General features: G+C 37.7%; 1 protein-coding gene across 1 annotated transcript; it reads right to left on the minus strand.

The window, feature by feature from the left end:
* Positions 1 to 1,846: 1,846 nt before the first annotated feature.
* NTS (neurotensin) lies at positions 1,847 to 14,509 on the minus strand. The gene is made up of 4 exons (XM_048301336.1): positions 14,278 to 14,509; positions 10,115 to 10,176; positions 3,707 to 3,931; positions 1,847 to 2,257 (listed from the first exon to the last, which is right to left on the minus strand). Exons 1-4 carry the CDS (start codon positions 14,336 to 14,338, stop codon positions 2,111 to 2,113), a joined length of 495 nt encoding a protein of 164 aa, XP_048157293.1. The 5' UTR covers positions 14,339 to 14,509; the 3' UTR covers positions 1,847 to 2,110.
* Between the last annotated feature and the right edge of the window lie 1,244 nt (positions 14,510 to 15,753).

Here is a 15,753-nt window from a genome sequence, read left to right on the forward strand (position 1 = left end):
GTAATCTGTTAGCTCTGCACTGCAAAGAACAAGTACATGGTCACAAGGTCATGTGGAACAATAGATGGGGGTGGAATAGTTAGTATCATCATTTTAGGTTATATGCCATTAACCTGAATGTCTCACGTACTTCCAAAATGAAACATGGAAGGGTGCTTGTTTCTGAAAAATTTACATTCTCTATCAGATGACAACCACATTGCCTTACCCTACTTTTTTTTTTTTTTTAAGCTGTTATACTCTTAAACTTAGCATGAGAGAAAAATATAAAGGCAACTTATTTCTTTTTGTCTTATTCTGTGAAAAAGTGATCTGAAGTTTCTTTTTATTTTTTCCTCAGGTACTACTAGCAGCAAATTTTGGAACAAACTGTCTTGCTTTGTTATTTCACACCAAAAGGTATTTTAGAATGAAAAATATCCATAATAGGACTAGGAATCTTACAGGTTTGTTGGAAAGAAGGTGTTTCTTAATGACTTGAGACCATGCTGGGTCTCCAGTCTAATTCAATGAGTTTTGCAAAAAAAGTAAAGGGTATGAGTTTACTTATTTAAGCAAAGCCCTTAAGCACATTAAGCATTTAAAACATTGAGACTGAACATACTTAATTGCTTTGCTGTATTTGAGTCATAACGATTATTGCAATAATTAGTGTATGCTCATTTATTTCTTGTCAGTGCATGCATTTAATGGTTATTGAATTAATAAACTGATTAATAATATTTGCAGTGAGAAAAGGAAATATAATCAGCTTTAATATAGTGAAAATACATTTTACTTTAAAAACCTCATCCCTCCCCATGCAACAAATTGTAACAAATTTGTGAGAGGATCTGAAAATTCTCCAAGTGTTTGGGTTTGTTAAGTTATTGGTTGTTTGGGGCTTTTTTTTCTGTGTGGAGGGTGGGGGGGGGTTGTTTCTTTGTTTGGTTTGGTTTTTCGGTTTTTTCAGGGGTTGGGGGCAGGGGTGTTGTGTCTATTTGTTGGTGGAGAATTGCTTTGAGGAAATATCTCAAACAGGGAACAGGCAAGTTTTCAAAAACAATGCCTGTCCCATTTTTGCCTCCTGGTCTGAGCATCCAGGCTTCACAGGCCTTGGACTACCCCTCAATTTTGATGGTTGCTGTGGCCCCCAGTCCTTTCAGACTGTTTTCTTCCTGATCAGAACCCTGAATCATTGAGATCCCAAATCTCATGCACACATCACAAACAGGGAACTGCAAAATGTGTAACTTTCAGGCAGCAATTGATTCCTCGTGGCTTGAAAACAATTTTTCCCATTCTGTGAACCTCCCTCTCTATTAGCTTCCAAGACTATCTTCAACTTTGAAACTTCCTGTTTTCTGCAAATTTGTGGCGGGAGGGAAAGGAAATGCCTTTCAATAGTAACTTTAAGATGTTCTAATTTCAATTCATCTTTCAAATACTTCACCAACTTTCTTGTGTAACCAGATTACTATTTTGACTTTTAAGAGTGATAGCACTGGGATACGAATCAGCTTTTAGTTGTTTGGCTTTTTTCTGAGCATTCATAGATTAGAGGTCAAAAACTCAAAATTTACTTAAAAGCAAGCAATTTAAAACATTCATTTTGAAACTGCCATTTAATAGTTGATTGATATCATTCCCTTTCTTTCTTAGACCCATTCCCTAATAAATTAAACTGGCCAAAACATAAAATACTCTGGCAGTTCTTACTCCTATGTTATTCAAAAAATTTGCAAACATTTACATGTTCGAGGTGTCCCATTAAGAAATTGTAAGATTCTCAGTAGGATTTATGGACAGTATCAATATACTTGGTGTTATGTCAGTGTGCTTTATAAAATTCAAAAAGGCTACAAGATTGTTTGAAAGCATGTTGAAATCCCAGTTTTGTACAATACATCATGCTTAAAAACTAGTTTTATTCGCAAATGTATTAGTCCAATTAATCTCAAGTAGGAAAAATTCACAATCAAGAAACAGCAGTTGCAAAAAAGACACAGCTATGTTATCATCTTGATTTTCCATAGTATATTTTCACACAAGTATGATTTTAGATTTAGATAAGATAACCATAACGCACAGTTACCTATAAACTAAATATACATTGTTTTCTTCTGCTGCATCAGTAATATGAACTTCTCTTGAGTATGTATGGTCTTCTAGCCTTGTTGACATGTAGCTGCCGTTTCAGAATATAGGGATTTTTTCTCTTCATGATTTCCTTTTCTTGGCTTGTATTCTCTAGATCAAAAGCGTCTTGCTGAAGTAACTGTAGGATGCAAGAAGAGACACACTGTTATCAACTTTTTTTTGTAATGAAGATTAAAAACTCCTCAAAATGGTTATAAAATATTATTTTAATATCTGCCACCAAGAAAAATCTTTACTATATTAGCTGCAGAATCAATAAAAAACAAAAAAAACAAACTCAAGACACAAACCTAAAATCAGGCTAAAGATGAGCTGAGGCCTACAGAAGTGATATTTAAATTCCACTGAAACAAATTAGATAATTGGTTTTGATCAGAGAGGAAAATTGGTATATCCTCTTTGGACTAAAACTCAAATTGGCTGAAAGCTTCCTAATGACTATCACTCTGCTATCACACATTTAGGTTAAACACCTACATGCACTGCTTGCTGGTTTCATCTTTTGAGAAATATTTTAATCTACAACTTCCTGCAAAGCAGGGAACTGTGATTAAGACATGTGGGTTATTGCATATTTGGTTCTATGGTAGCTCCTTTACAGTAAAAAATGCACAGATTAAGAGAATCTTCAGAAAACTGTGGTTCTCAAAGACATTGCAGTCCTTTGCATGGACCATCCCAGCTAATATGAGGATTGTGAATAGGACCATATATACAGTGTTATGACTCAGCAAATAAAACCCCCACCAAACTAGAAAGAGGATCTGGATTCAGCCAAACTGTGCAGGAACCTGAGACAGATGAAGAAATTTGGTTTACTGGATAGTGGGTAGTGACACTGAGACATCTTTTTTCACCACACAAAGCAGCTTTTAGTGTAATATCTAACAATGCAAGTGGATTGTGCCTAGTATGCTTCTCTGTAATCACTGTAATTGCTGTAGTAAAATAAACATCACAAATGGCCTATAAACAATTTAAGAGCAGCAATCTTCATAAAATCACAATGTCAACTACCAGGGCCCTCTTTAGGTATATGGGAAAAAAAAGCAGGAGTTACCTTGCTGCCAGTTTCCTAGCAATGGTAAGAGAACCAGAGTGCCTAGTAAAATGATATGTACACATGGGCATGTATCCCTGCACTTTGAATCCAGTTTGCCTTAGGGTCTTAAAACAGAAACACTGACTACATTTATTTATGCTTCAATAGATCTGTAGTAACTTCATGGCTGTTAAGCAGATATTAATTATGTGTTCTGGCATAGTGATGACTTTCATGTGTTTGTTTTGTTACCTGGAATGGCTACCAAAAGTGGAGAAAGTATGTAGTTAAGAAAAATTCTCATTTATCCATGGGTCATTGTAAGAAACTTACACTCAGGTCATCATAACCTTCACTAATTCACAACTCTTAGGTAGTGGCATATTAGAGGTATTACAGAATATAAAAAAGGGAAGGGAAGCTCCAACAATGTGATGGGGGTTACATGGATATGGATTTTTACAACATCATTACAGACCCTCAGACTTTAATAGTAGTAAAAACATGCATTTGTGACTGTTTTACCTCCCAATGCTGAAAGGCTCTGCTGTGGCAAACTTTTTGGAGTTGATACACTGTCAGCATTGCTTCCAAACTGAAGCCATCCAGAGCAGCAGGGAACTGTCTTCCTGGAACCAGATCCTCCTCATCTACCTCTACTGTTTCCCCCATTTGGTTGTTTATGTTGTTGACAAGATTGCAGACATTTAGCAGGGTCATTTTCCAGTAAGGAAGTTTTGCTCTGTTAATCTGAAAATAAAAACACCCACAATTTAAAGTGGTTTGGGTTTTTTGTAATCATGTGCTACATTCAAACATTTTGTTAGAAATAAGTTTATGTTTCTGAAGTGCTTTTCATCTGGTCAACTTTTAGACAATAATTAGAGTGCTGAACTTAGGACAACTCATTTATTACATACGCCAAGTCTGCTTCCTTGCAGCCTTGCCCCCCAGGTAGATATACATGATGAAAAGACTAAACTTCTACCAAACCAGAATGGCAGCATTTCATAGTCATTCTGCACAGGTGTAAACAAAAAACACAGATGAGAATGAATATAATATAAATTACAGGTGTAAATAAGGATAATGATTCAAACCCACTGGATAAATTCCCAGTTCAGGAATCCAAGCTGGATGCCTGTGGTTAACTAGACGCTCCTCCCTAGTTCAGAAGAAATACCAGTCATTTAAAAATTCCCTGAAAAAAAGAATGGAGTCCCTACTTCAGGACAAGCTGTCTGACGAGTCTGAGTCTGAAGTTACAGAATCTATAAGCCCCAGGAGTTTTGGATGCTGGTAAGTGAAGAGCCTGGGAGATGTTAATTGAAGGTCTACAGGTTTAGGAAGATGGAGCAGAGATAAAACATAGCTGTGAAAACAAAGTATTCCTAATTTGGTAACTGGACTGAAAAACTGAGACCAACTGTATTTAGGTGGTCCATAATGAACCTGTCCAGAGATGTTACAGAAAGAAATAAGGAAATTTTACCATGTCTCAAATTTTGCTCATTCCAGTATCTTGCATTATGTATGAGCTTTTAAACCATTTTAAAGAAATGCTGATAACCATGACTTTTACTTTTCTACTGGTATTGTTTTTCCAAGCAGTGGTGGCAGTAGTCTTCTTCCATTTTGATTATCAATAGGAAAAAAGTAAGTTTAAAACTTAATTCCTCCGCCATTTACTGCTTTTCATGATTTTGCCATTTTCTTCATTCTCCACTATTAATTATTTCTTCTGCACTGTATTTCCTTTTAGTGCTGAGTACAGAAATTAGTTTCCTTAAACTAGAACTGGTGACATAGAAATCTCCAATCAAGAAGCAAAAAGCAAATTCCTATTTATTCCTGAGAAGGATTTCCTTGCTGTGCACACTAGGATTAGACCTTACCTATGGACTGTAGTTGCTTCTTTTCCTGGGTGTAGGAAGTTAAATATAGTTATTACACTAACCAGACATTGCCTTTCACACATACTTGAGAGCATTTATTGAGAGTGTGGATGCAACATCACATAATCTGTTTCTTTAGAGCACCTTCCTAACAAAGGTGCAAAGATTTGCAAGATTTTTATATATTCATCACACTTTACTAATTTTTAAGGGAAAAGAAAGAAAACTGAGAGAAATGAGGCAGAAACAAGAAAAGTTGGCATCACTCTTAGCATTAGTTACAAAACATTTCCTTCTGGCCACGATCATTACTCCAATATACATCTGATACATGCATGCCTTTCAAAATCAGAATGATTTAGTCCTTTAATGAAACTGCTGTGCATTCTCAGATTCCTGACAGCGTGTGGAAAAAATAAGATTACTTTGTTTTGAGTCTAAGAAAAACAAATCTGAAACCTTATTTGGAAGCTTGTAATTGGTTCTGCATCATTTACTTTGAGCTCATCTGTTGTCCCAACTAAGTGCCCTAGTTAGTCTATGAAATTATTTGAAAAGATGTGACAGTTTCAAAATATAATTAATCTCCGTGCAGAATATCTGATTTTACTAACAGAAGTTAAACTAGGAAAAAGACCAAATGTCCAACGCAATTTCAAAATGTTCTTTGGTCTGTTTTAATGTATTTTTGAAATATAAAAATATGGAGCTTTCCATGACAAATGAGGAGGCTTCCCCAGTTCACTTTCCTCTCCTGGGTATACAAAAGAAATGTGAGCTATCACTGCAACAGCTAAATTGCAATGGAGCATAAAATCCAGAGGCAGTGCTACATGAGTGAGTGAGACTTCTAAGTTAAGTAAGAACAAAAAATATTGCAGTGGATGGAAACAGAAGAGAAGAGTAAAAGATAGGGAAATTTGTCATGCCTTGTGTAATTTATAGAATCTTTTTGATCTAAAGTTACTACTTATGTCAACCTGATGCACATCTATGCATAAAGGAACTTTCCTCTGTGCATTAGTAAAATACTTAAATAGCAGACTTCCTTAGGTGAAAATTGTCTTAGCTCCTACTTATGAAGTTAGGAGAAAACAATTTTGCAGTGCTGTCTGCAAGCTTCTAACAAACTTTTTTTGTTACAGGAGTCTCATTCCTATTAATACCACGCATATATCCCCTCAAAGTATTTTTACTTCGGTACACCTGCTTCTGACTTACACTGCTCCCATCAACAATTCAGTCCAGAGTGAATTTTGAGGTTTTCTAGCTGAACATGGAGTTTTCCAGGTCATGTCCAGTCACTGAACAGAGCAGTCATGTTATTTTTCTGCTCCACTATTACAGCAAGCATTAAAATCAGATTGCTTTGCTTTTTAGGTTATGAAAAATATCTGAGGCCATTATCCTAAAGGTCTGTAAAAAAACAGTTTAAGATTATGATAATCCAAATGTTCAGGTCAATTTAAAATATTTAATATATTTTATACTATATATGATATATTTTTGTATTTTATATATTTATATATTTTCCATACAGGTCTAAGCAATGTCAACTAGAGTAGCTCAACACATATTTTGGAAAACACCTATACAATAGAACAAGGAATCCTTATCTGCCAAGATGGAACTAATTTTTTTAAGAGTGACTTGAAAAATATCTGGGAATGATCTGAAGGAACAAAAGACACTGCAGTATGAACTAGAATTTAAAAGGTACTAATGCTGAAGTTAATATGATGTTTGTATTTCCACTGTTGAACTTCTTTGTGAAATAAGAATCGGATATATAATTTCTCACACTTTATGTATCTTGAAAGAGAAATTAAGATCATCTAAGAAACTGAAATAAGCTTATTTCCTTCTTTGACAACAGGCTTGTCCTATGCAAGACAAAAGAGATTCCCAAGTTATAATTTATATTATATTTTTGTGTCTAGTTGAATGATATCCCTGATAGTTTGCTTAAGATACTTCTTTTGTTATAGTTCATACATCCCAAATGCTATTTTTCTTCAGGAAAAAAGTTATCTGTTTTTTATATTTTTGTCTTTATTTAGTAAAAGCAGATAAAAAGCAAAGTTATAACAAAGTAAAAATCCCAAGCTATGGAACTTTTAGTGTAGGATCTCTACAATTCCTTCCCATAATAGTAGTTGAATTTTGTTCAGATTGTAACCATAGAAATAATAAAAATACTCTCTGTCTTTAATCAGATATAGCATTGAGTTTTGTTAAAGCAAAACTACTTCCATGGTGTATATTAATGCCTGTAAATTTAATTAATTTTTATGTGATGACTGAGTCAGGAAGTCAGTAACTCCTAGGTAGCTGTAGGTACCTCCTTGTCCTAGGCAGCTCCTCTGACAATGAGGCTAAACTCTCTGGGCAAATACAGTCATAAATAGGCACCCTACAGCAATGAAAATCTCAGGGGGTCCATGACTTCAGAAAATTAATGTCGGGTGGGATCCAAAGGTGGAGTCTGGGGATGATATATTCTCCAAGGAATACTTTTGTTTTACTTTCTCTTTTCCTCTAACTAACATAGTCTCGATCTTTTTTGAGTTCAAAACATTCTTCATGAAACTAGTGATTTCAGGCAAACATTTAGGAAGCTGGAAACAGAGTTATCTCTTTGACATGAATAGATTTTTCTATTTAAAACAAAAGAGAGACAGGAGATAACTGTCCATGTATTTTTGACAAGTCAGGTTTTGTCGTTTTACCAGATCTTCCAAATGGCTTTTCGGATTTTATCTTAGAAAAAAAGACAGATAAAGCATTTTAAGGGTTGTTTGATCCTTGTATCCTCATTGAGATGCAACAGCAGGGAAGGGTGACAAACTGTATTAAGTGTTGAAGACAGGTTGCAATAAGCATGAACATACTTCTTTAAGGATGGAGAGTGATCCAGCATAGAGGTGACTTTAAAGAGCAACTTGAAAAGGGCCAGAAGGCACTGGACAGCTGTCTGTGAAGTTAAAGGCATACAGCAATTCTTCCCATAATACTGGATAGACTACTGAATGTTGCAAAAGATGTGTGCTTAAACCCTAGCTGTAGTCTTGATACTATAGTTCACAAGTGCCTACTTAGGTAGATTTTTTTCTATCAAATACTTAAACCTACAAGTGATAATCCATTTTGCTGCACTTTAAGATCTCAGGTTTCATAAACAGTACTTTTTTTCCCTTCTTAATGCTGTGTAAATTATTTGGATTTCCTTTGCTGATTACCAAGTCAGTGTCAAATACAATTAATGCAATTTAACAGTAATTGCCCTCAAATGGAAACAGATCTCAGGCACAACACAGGTATTACACATACCATCTTCAAATTTGTCTATCACACCAGAACCATAATTTGTTGTAATGAGGGTTAAAATCTAGCAGGGGACAACAGAAAAAAAATAATTTCAGTAATGAATGGAATAGTGATATGACTCTTGCAGAAGAGTTGATGCACAGTTTTGTGTTTCCACCGTGTCTTACTTTGATGTCAAGAGACAACATATATTCAACTAATGAACTCTAGATGGTGATTTAAGACAGTATAGTGCAGAATTAAAGCAGTGTCTATAACATGAATCTACTGCTTCTGTCAGCTTCAAGTGTCAGTTGACTCGTGGTAAATAGCATAAGGATGCTGAATAGCAAGCTACATGACACAAAACAACATAAGAGCATTATGGCAAACATCATGACATTATTAACTGGTGCAATATATTTGTGAATTTGGAGTTACCTGAGCTTGTGTTCTGTGGTGAGAGGGAGGAAAAGATGGAAGTTATGTTCACAGATCCAATAAAGTCAGTAGCAGAAATACCAATAGCTGCAGGGTTTTCTTCCAGGGCATACTATGCTTTGCCACACAGAAAAAAACCCTATTTTTTTCAGCCTCCTACATTTAAATATGTCTCAGAGAAAGAGTAGTTACTAAATCTTTCTGTACCTTACAGAAGTGAGCAGAAAACAGGTTTATTTGTAATCTAAGGTTAACTATCATGCCAGTAAAGAACACTGAAATCTAAGGACTGCCAGACAGATAAAGAAAATGCATTTTCTGGCCTCATACTTCTTCTACTCTATCCAATAATCCCGTGGAAAAGGTCACATACATGTAAATACAGTATATGCAGAAGTCTTCCTGGCAGATTTTGTCCTTAACCTTCAACTAGTCATTGGTTTATGAAAATTTGTATTTTGGGGGAGAAATTTTTTTTATTTCTGATTTTATTTTCCATTACATTTAAGTACCACTTAAACTTTTTTTGAATAATGAATTAAAATATTCATTCTTAAACCCATAGTACTGGTTTCAGAATTTGTTCTTTAATATATTGCTGAAGATATATCAGACATATATATTTCTTAGATAATTTATGGAAGATAATAGTGTTGAGAAAGTGTCTATCAGCCTGTCCAACACATATGTGCAATACTTGCTGCTTCACTTTGTCAATATGAGGTTCTAACTGAATTTTTATCTATTCATATTAAATAACATAACCATTATTCACAGTCTGGAAACTTGTCAAGGAAATGCCATTTACCAAGTCAGTATTTTCACAGTCATGTCCCCATGTTCCTGTACTAGCACTGTGATTAAAAGCCTAAACCAAAATAGGCATATGTATTAACAATTTTTGCTTTATGACTGTCTTAATTTTATATGCACATAGGAAGAGTTCTGCATAAAAATAGCACTTATAGATTTGACTCAAGGTTAGCATAGCTTTCATCGGGCATAATCTTATTGGAAACACGTTTCCTCATATAAATTTACATCTCTGTACGTAACATAGTTTTGACAGTTTAATGAAAGTACCAGTGTTAAAACTGAGGAACACGTTTAGTGTGCCACATCAACACCTTTAAATTTCCTTTGAACTGGAGAAAATCTTGCACCAAAGTAAAACCTAACACTGAACTTCTCTGTCTAGACCATAGGTTATTACTTTGTGCAAAGACTTTTGGGTTTGTAATGAGAATTCATTTGCTCCCTCCCTGTCAGGTAAAGGAAGAAAAATAATTACCTTTGATGTGTACATATTGGTCAATAAATCTGCTTCTAATGCTTTCATTTCCTCTTCTGAATCTGGGAATAAACCAGAAACATATGTTTATTATTTGATCATAAATCATGGACATTTCAATTCAGTACAAAGAACTTAGATATTTAAATGAATTTTAAAAAATAAACACACAAACACAACCAGCAGTGACCTAGAGGGACTGTGAGGATTCTTCAGTTAGCAGCAATATTATGTTAAAAGAAATACTCAGTACCTTTTTGAAGCATGATCAAGCTTATTGAAGTGAATGAAACTGTTCATTTATCTTAGTTTCATAGCAGAAAGGCTCATTAACTACAATTCTTTCAGAATAAAAAAAACTACTTTAATATTCTTCATTATTTTCATAATAAATATTTGTCATGTTTGCTTACTTTGGAAGAAAAATTTGAATATTTATTTTCAAATATTTATTTGGGTAGTAATTATTTAGGTAAATGACAGTTATGATTACTTGATTAATAATCAATAGTATTGATTATTCTTAAATTAAGGGTAATTTTACTGATATGAGGGAATTGACCTTTATCAGTTTATGATACAAGCTCTTGACAATGTATATAGAAAAAGAAAGTATTCTGACTGGAAGTTTAGGGATTTTCTTTACTGACTTAATTGACCTTTGCCAGCTCAGTAGACTTGCAAGACCTGTGATTTGGTAAATAGGGTAAAAATTGCTGTAGAAAGAGAAAACACACATTTCTACACACAGCATCACAAGATGAAGATGAGAATCACAATGAAGATCTGGTGCCGTGGTAGCAGCAATCACAGCTCAAAGGAAAAAAAGTAAGGAATCAGATAAGTCTTTAGGTGAAATAGAGTTCCACATAGCTTTTACCTTTCCTGGAATACCAACAGTCTGAAACCAAACAATATACTAGTATTTCAAACCATAATAAACCAAAATATATTCCATATTCATATAGGTCATATCTCACTTTCTTTAAAATAATCAGTGCTGTGGGCATGTAAGACCCTACCACTGAATCTGTGGATAGGTTCTGCCTGTGCCTTCATTTCAGGGATCATCACCATGTTATGTCCCTACCTTTCACAGAACATGAGACTGTAAGGGACCAAAAGCATGTGCCAATGTGTCACAGGTTTCTGTCAGCACAGAAGCCACCCATTACAAAACCAATCATGTTCAATCTTTATAAATCTCACCACTACCGTCACTTTGCCTCTTCTTTAGGAAATTCTTCTAACCTATCAATGCTTACTCACTTCTGATTTCAAGTCTAATTTATTTCCAATTACAAATGTATCCATGGTTTGCAAATAAATTCCTACACTGTAAATGACACCTTTCTATTTGTGATATTTACCTATCATGTATTTACTGTGAGGGATCACCTCTCTTCCCAGCTTAGTGTTTTTGTGTGTTTTTGTGCAACAGGATTAGCAAACATGTGCAAGATCACTGTGTCTTTTTGGTCAAAAACCATTGTCCTGGAAATCCCATAAATGCTTAATTGAAAGGCTATGCCCAGATTTATTGGACTGTCATCTATTCTCCTTCCTTGTAATAGTCTTGTATTTCCCAACTCATCAGAGCAGCCCTCCTCTGTCCTTGATGTGTTCCCAAGAGAGAACAGCATAGTACAGTTTGGTTCAGAAGCCTCAGTACTTAACCACCTTAATGCTTACCATTAGCTACAGTGAGTAGCTCTCTTACATGGTTTTTTTGGTTTTGTTTGTCTTTTGTGCCTGAAAAACCACAAAAATCAGGTTAGATAACAAGATAAAGTCTTTTATTCCTCAGATTTCCAACAGCTGTGCTTTGGTTAAAAAGCAGCTTTTAACAGGAATTTCTATTATTTCCTAAGCCACTGCATTTTGTATTATTGCACTGGTTCTCATGCCTATTATTTAGGTCATGAAAAACTTGTGTGTGTTACACATATCCCCTTCCTCTGTAGGGATGCTCCTGTTCAGCTCTGCATTACCAGCACAGTACATTCATTCATTATTTTTATCATTGGAGCTATTGCATTTGACTTGCTGTAATGCTGATCTACATCCAGTCCTATTTAAAGTTTACAAATTTCACATTAAATAGGACTAGTTGTAGACCAGTCAGCAAGTCCCTAGCAACTAATTTCCAACCTGAAGCTTTTCAGCCCTTTCAGCAGTAATGGCTGTCAGTTTTATCAGCTTTACCATTAGCCAAAGTCCTGCTGGCAGCACAAGATCACCTCAGCTGAATTTCTACCAATGACAGCATCTCCTGTGAGCAGGTGACCACACACACAATGACAGCATCATAATTTGAGTTGTCCTGGATCACACCAGCTGAGAAAAATAAAAGGACTTGTGCCTGGTTAGCATCTGGATTTAGTTTCTATAAAGGATGGAAGATAGCTTCCACACATTGAGGCTGGAAGATAGCTGCAGACATGAAAGGTAGAAAGGAAGGCATTAAGAAGCATTTGAATTGAAAGCATAAATCTAGAGGACATTATTCAAGAGTCAAGATTCCTTGAGTGAAGAATAAAGCAAGGCTTGGAGGGAGAGAAGGAAGCATGTTCAGGTAATTCAGGAGTGAAAAGAGATGGAAGAGGAGCAAAAGCATAAAAAGAACAGACTCTCAGAGAGCAATGTATAAAAAGCCTAGTTACACATTACTGCTAAAATCAGGGAGAAATTCACATAGTTTGAGGTATTCTTGATTCTATGGACAAGAAAAATAGTTTCTATGCATATATTCACATTTTACAGAACAATTACATTCTACAGGTATACACTTTTGCCTGAGGGCAAATATTTTCAAAAGAAAATTTAACAATCATTTTCTTTATGACATAACTGTCCATAGTAGTTACAAATTATTTGGGCCCCTTCACATAAGCTTCTCTGTGGCATTTCTCATTTAAAAATAATTTCAAATTTTCAAGCAAATAAACCATCATGTTAGTTCCACCTACAATTTGGCTTCTGGGATTTTTTTTTAAAAACCTATTTTAATTCCTGCTTAAATGTTTTACTTTAATGGGCTTTCATTCAGGCTCTGTGAAGAGTTGAATTTGAAACTGCTTCACTGAAAATACTAGTCAGGAATTTGTTTGAAAAGCTTAAAAATTACATGGAGAGAAAAAAAATGTTAAGCTTTTTCACTAAGATCATGAGTTCTCTATAATATAGAGAACAATTACCTTTAAACTGTAATAAAATGCAGGTATTATGTGGTTTACATTTTTTCTCCTGCAGGGGAATACAAATTGGAAACATTCATCTAAAGTGAGAATTAGGAATTCTGAGTCCTCCTGAATGTTCAAGTTGAAAAATGAAGCTGCTTGTAAATTTACCCATTAAATTTAGTGGAGTTAAAAATCAAAGTAGTTTTCAAGTTAGTTAAGACTGGATTTTGCAGACTATTCTGCTTCATGTCTGTGTGGGTACACCTGTTTAACCATCACCATAACTCTATTTTGTCATAAACTTAGAGCATAAATGGCAGATGCTTAAGATGTGTCATCTTCCAAAGAAGCAGGCAATGCATTTTAATATATGGTCCTCCTTTTGAACTTTCTAAAGCAGCTGCTCTTGGAGAATAAATGCATTTACATTACCCTTCTTACTGTGTGATCTACCTGTGCTTCAGTATTTTTTGGTCATAATTTTAGACTGGTTGTTAGCAACTTTTTCTCCAGATAATAAGTTATATTTCTCTCTCTAAACAGTGACCAAAGGTCATGCATATTCATGTTGATTTGTATTGCAGCAGTTATTCATATGAGTTGCAGAAATTACAATTTGTATCATAATTTGGAAATACATCATATTCAATGAACCATAGCACAACCGAGCAGATGGTCTGCACTGATTTGTATTTCCAATGACTAGTCTACACTAATTGCCGTGGTATGGATGCTGTGAGGAGGAATGGCTTCTACGAAGGGAGAAAGTTAGGGAAGTGATATAAAAATATGATGCTGGCCAGAGCCCGTTATCAGAGCCAGCTCCCGGGCACCTAATGGACACAGCCGGCAGAGCCCGAAGCGACTTCACTTCCTTCCTTTAGGTCCCGGCTCCGGGAGCGACTCAGCGCCGAGCGGTCCGAGGGGCTCCGGGCCGGGCGGTGCGGGGCGCGCCCGGCGCAGGCGGCGGCGGGGACTTACCTGAGCAGAGGCTGCAGGAGGCCAGGGCCAGCAGCACCACGCACACCAGCTGGACTCTCATCCTTGCCGCGCCGCCCTCTAGAAAGTAAAGTCCATAAATCCTAGGGAGAGACGGAGAGAGAGACAGAGACAGAGAGACAGAGACAGACAGACCCCCGCCGCTCCTCGCCCTCCGCACGCGTGCTGACGGGCGGCTGCAGGCACCAGACGGGGGACCCAGACCCTTGCCCAACTATATAAGCCGCGGGGTGATGTCACGGCGGTGTCGACATCGCCTCCTGAAGAAGCTCCCTCCCTCTTCCCCCCTCCTCCCGCTGCCCCCTCCCGCTGCCCCCTCCCCGCGCTCCGCGCCCGCCGCCGCTGACGCCACTCTCCGCCTGACGCACGCGGAGCCCCGCGGGGCGCGCAGCGAACCCCCGCACCCACGGCCGCGAGGCGCGCCCGGCACGGCTCTTCCCGAAGGGGAACTATCCTGGGATTTTATTATTATTATTATTTAAAAAAAAAGTTTCCGCAGGTGCTCGTCCCCCGGCGCGGGGCTAGGGGTGGGAAGCGACCGCGCCGCCGTCCTCGTGCGGTTGACGCCCTTTGTCTTTCATCTGTAGAGCCTTTCCTTACAGCAAGGGAAAGAACCGCACACTGGTGACGGGCAGGGATGTTAAACCGGGGATGGGCAGGGAATGCGTGACATGGGGCACGGCGGGGATATAACCCTGGCCATGAGTAGGAGTATTGCATCGGGCACGAGTAGCAGGAAAAAGAGGGGAAGAAACAAAAAGGGAAGTCTGTGTGCGTGAGAGATGGAGGAAGATAACGGGAAAGCCACTTGACAGAGTCTTTCATAGATGCGCAAAAAAATGATACCCGACCAGGCGAGACTCCCTATTACTTCTGAAGAGCGCTTGCTACAAGCCACCCGCTGCGGTTTCAAGAGAGCGAGCGTTCCTAAGAGACATTTCTCTTACGATGCACTTTTCCCTGTTGATTTTTCCACTAGGTATCCTTCCTCAACGCCTAGCACAGAACAGGCTCCGTTTACAGCACCCAGAGGTCGGGACTCGGCAGGACACGCCGGGACCCCAGGCGGAGGCAGGGCGGCGGCGGGACGGGCGCGCTCTGCCCCGGGCGGGGCGCGGGGTGCGGAGGGGCCGCGGGCGGGGGCGCGGGGTCCCCGTCTCTCCACCGCATGCCCTGCCCTCCGTCTGTGCCCGGGAGCCCGTATCTGCTCCGGCTCGCTTTCTGCCTCCCAGCTCTCAGCTCCTGAGCCGTAAAGCCCAGAGAAATGACCCGAAGGTGAGGGCAGGGTAACCTCTAACGTGTGTGAGAATAAAAACGTAAAGCTGAAGACTGGCGTCAGCCTCCATCGCTCTACTGCTTTTGCTGTGTGGATTTTTTTTTTTGTTTGTTTTTTTCTTCTCAGATACAGACGAATGCTCCATATGTTGAATACAGATACAGATACAATGCAGAACATTT

Source organism: Corvus hawaiiensis, chromosome 4 (genome assembly GCF_020740725.1).
Source record: "Corvus hawaiiensis isolate bCorHaw1 chromosome 4, bCorHaw1.pri.cur, whole genome shotgun sequence".
NCBI lineage: Eukaryota > Metazoa > Chordata > Aves > Passeriformes > Corvidae > Corvus > Corvus hawaiiensis.

Bases quoted from the DNA above. Each gene is read 5' to 3' on its own strand.
- NTS (XM_048301336.1), bottom strand. From the start codon at position 14,338: ATGAGAGTCCAGCTGGTGTGCGTGGTGCTGCTGGCCCTGGCCTCCTGC. The intron at 10,177-14,277 runs GTAAGTCCCCGC...GTTTATTCCCAG, and splicing joins CTCCTGCAGCCTCTGCTCAG to ATTCAGAAGAGGAAATGAAA. The intron at 2,258-3,706 runs GTAAAACAGTCA...TGCATCCTACAG, and splicing joins GAGCCTTTCAGCATTGGGAG to TTACTTCAGCAAGACGCTTT.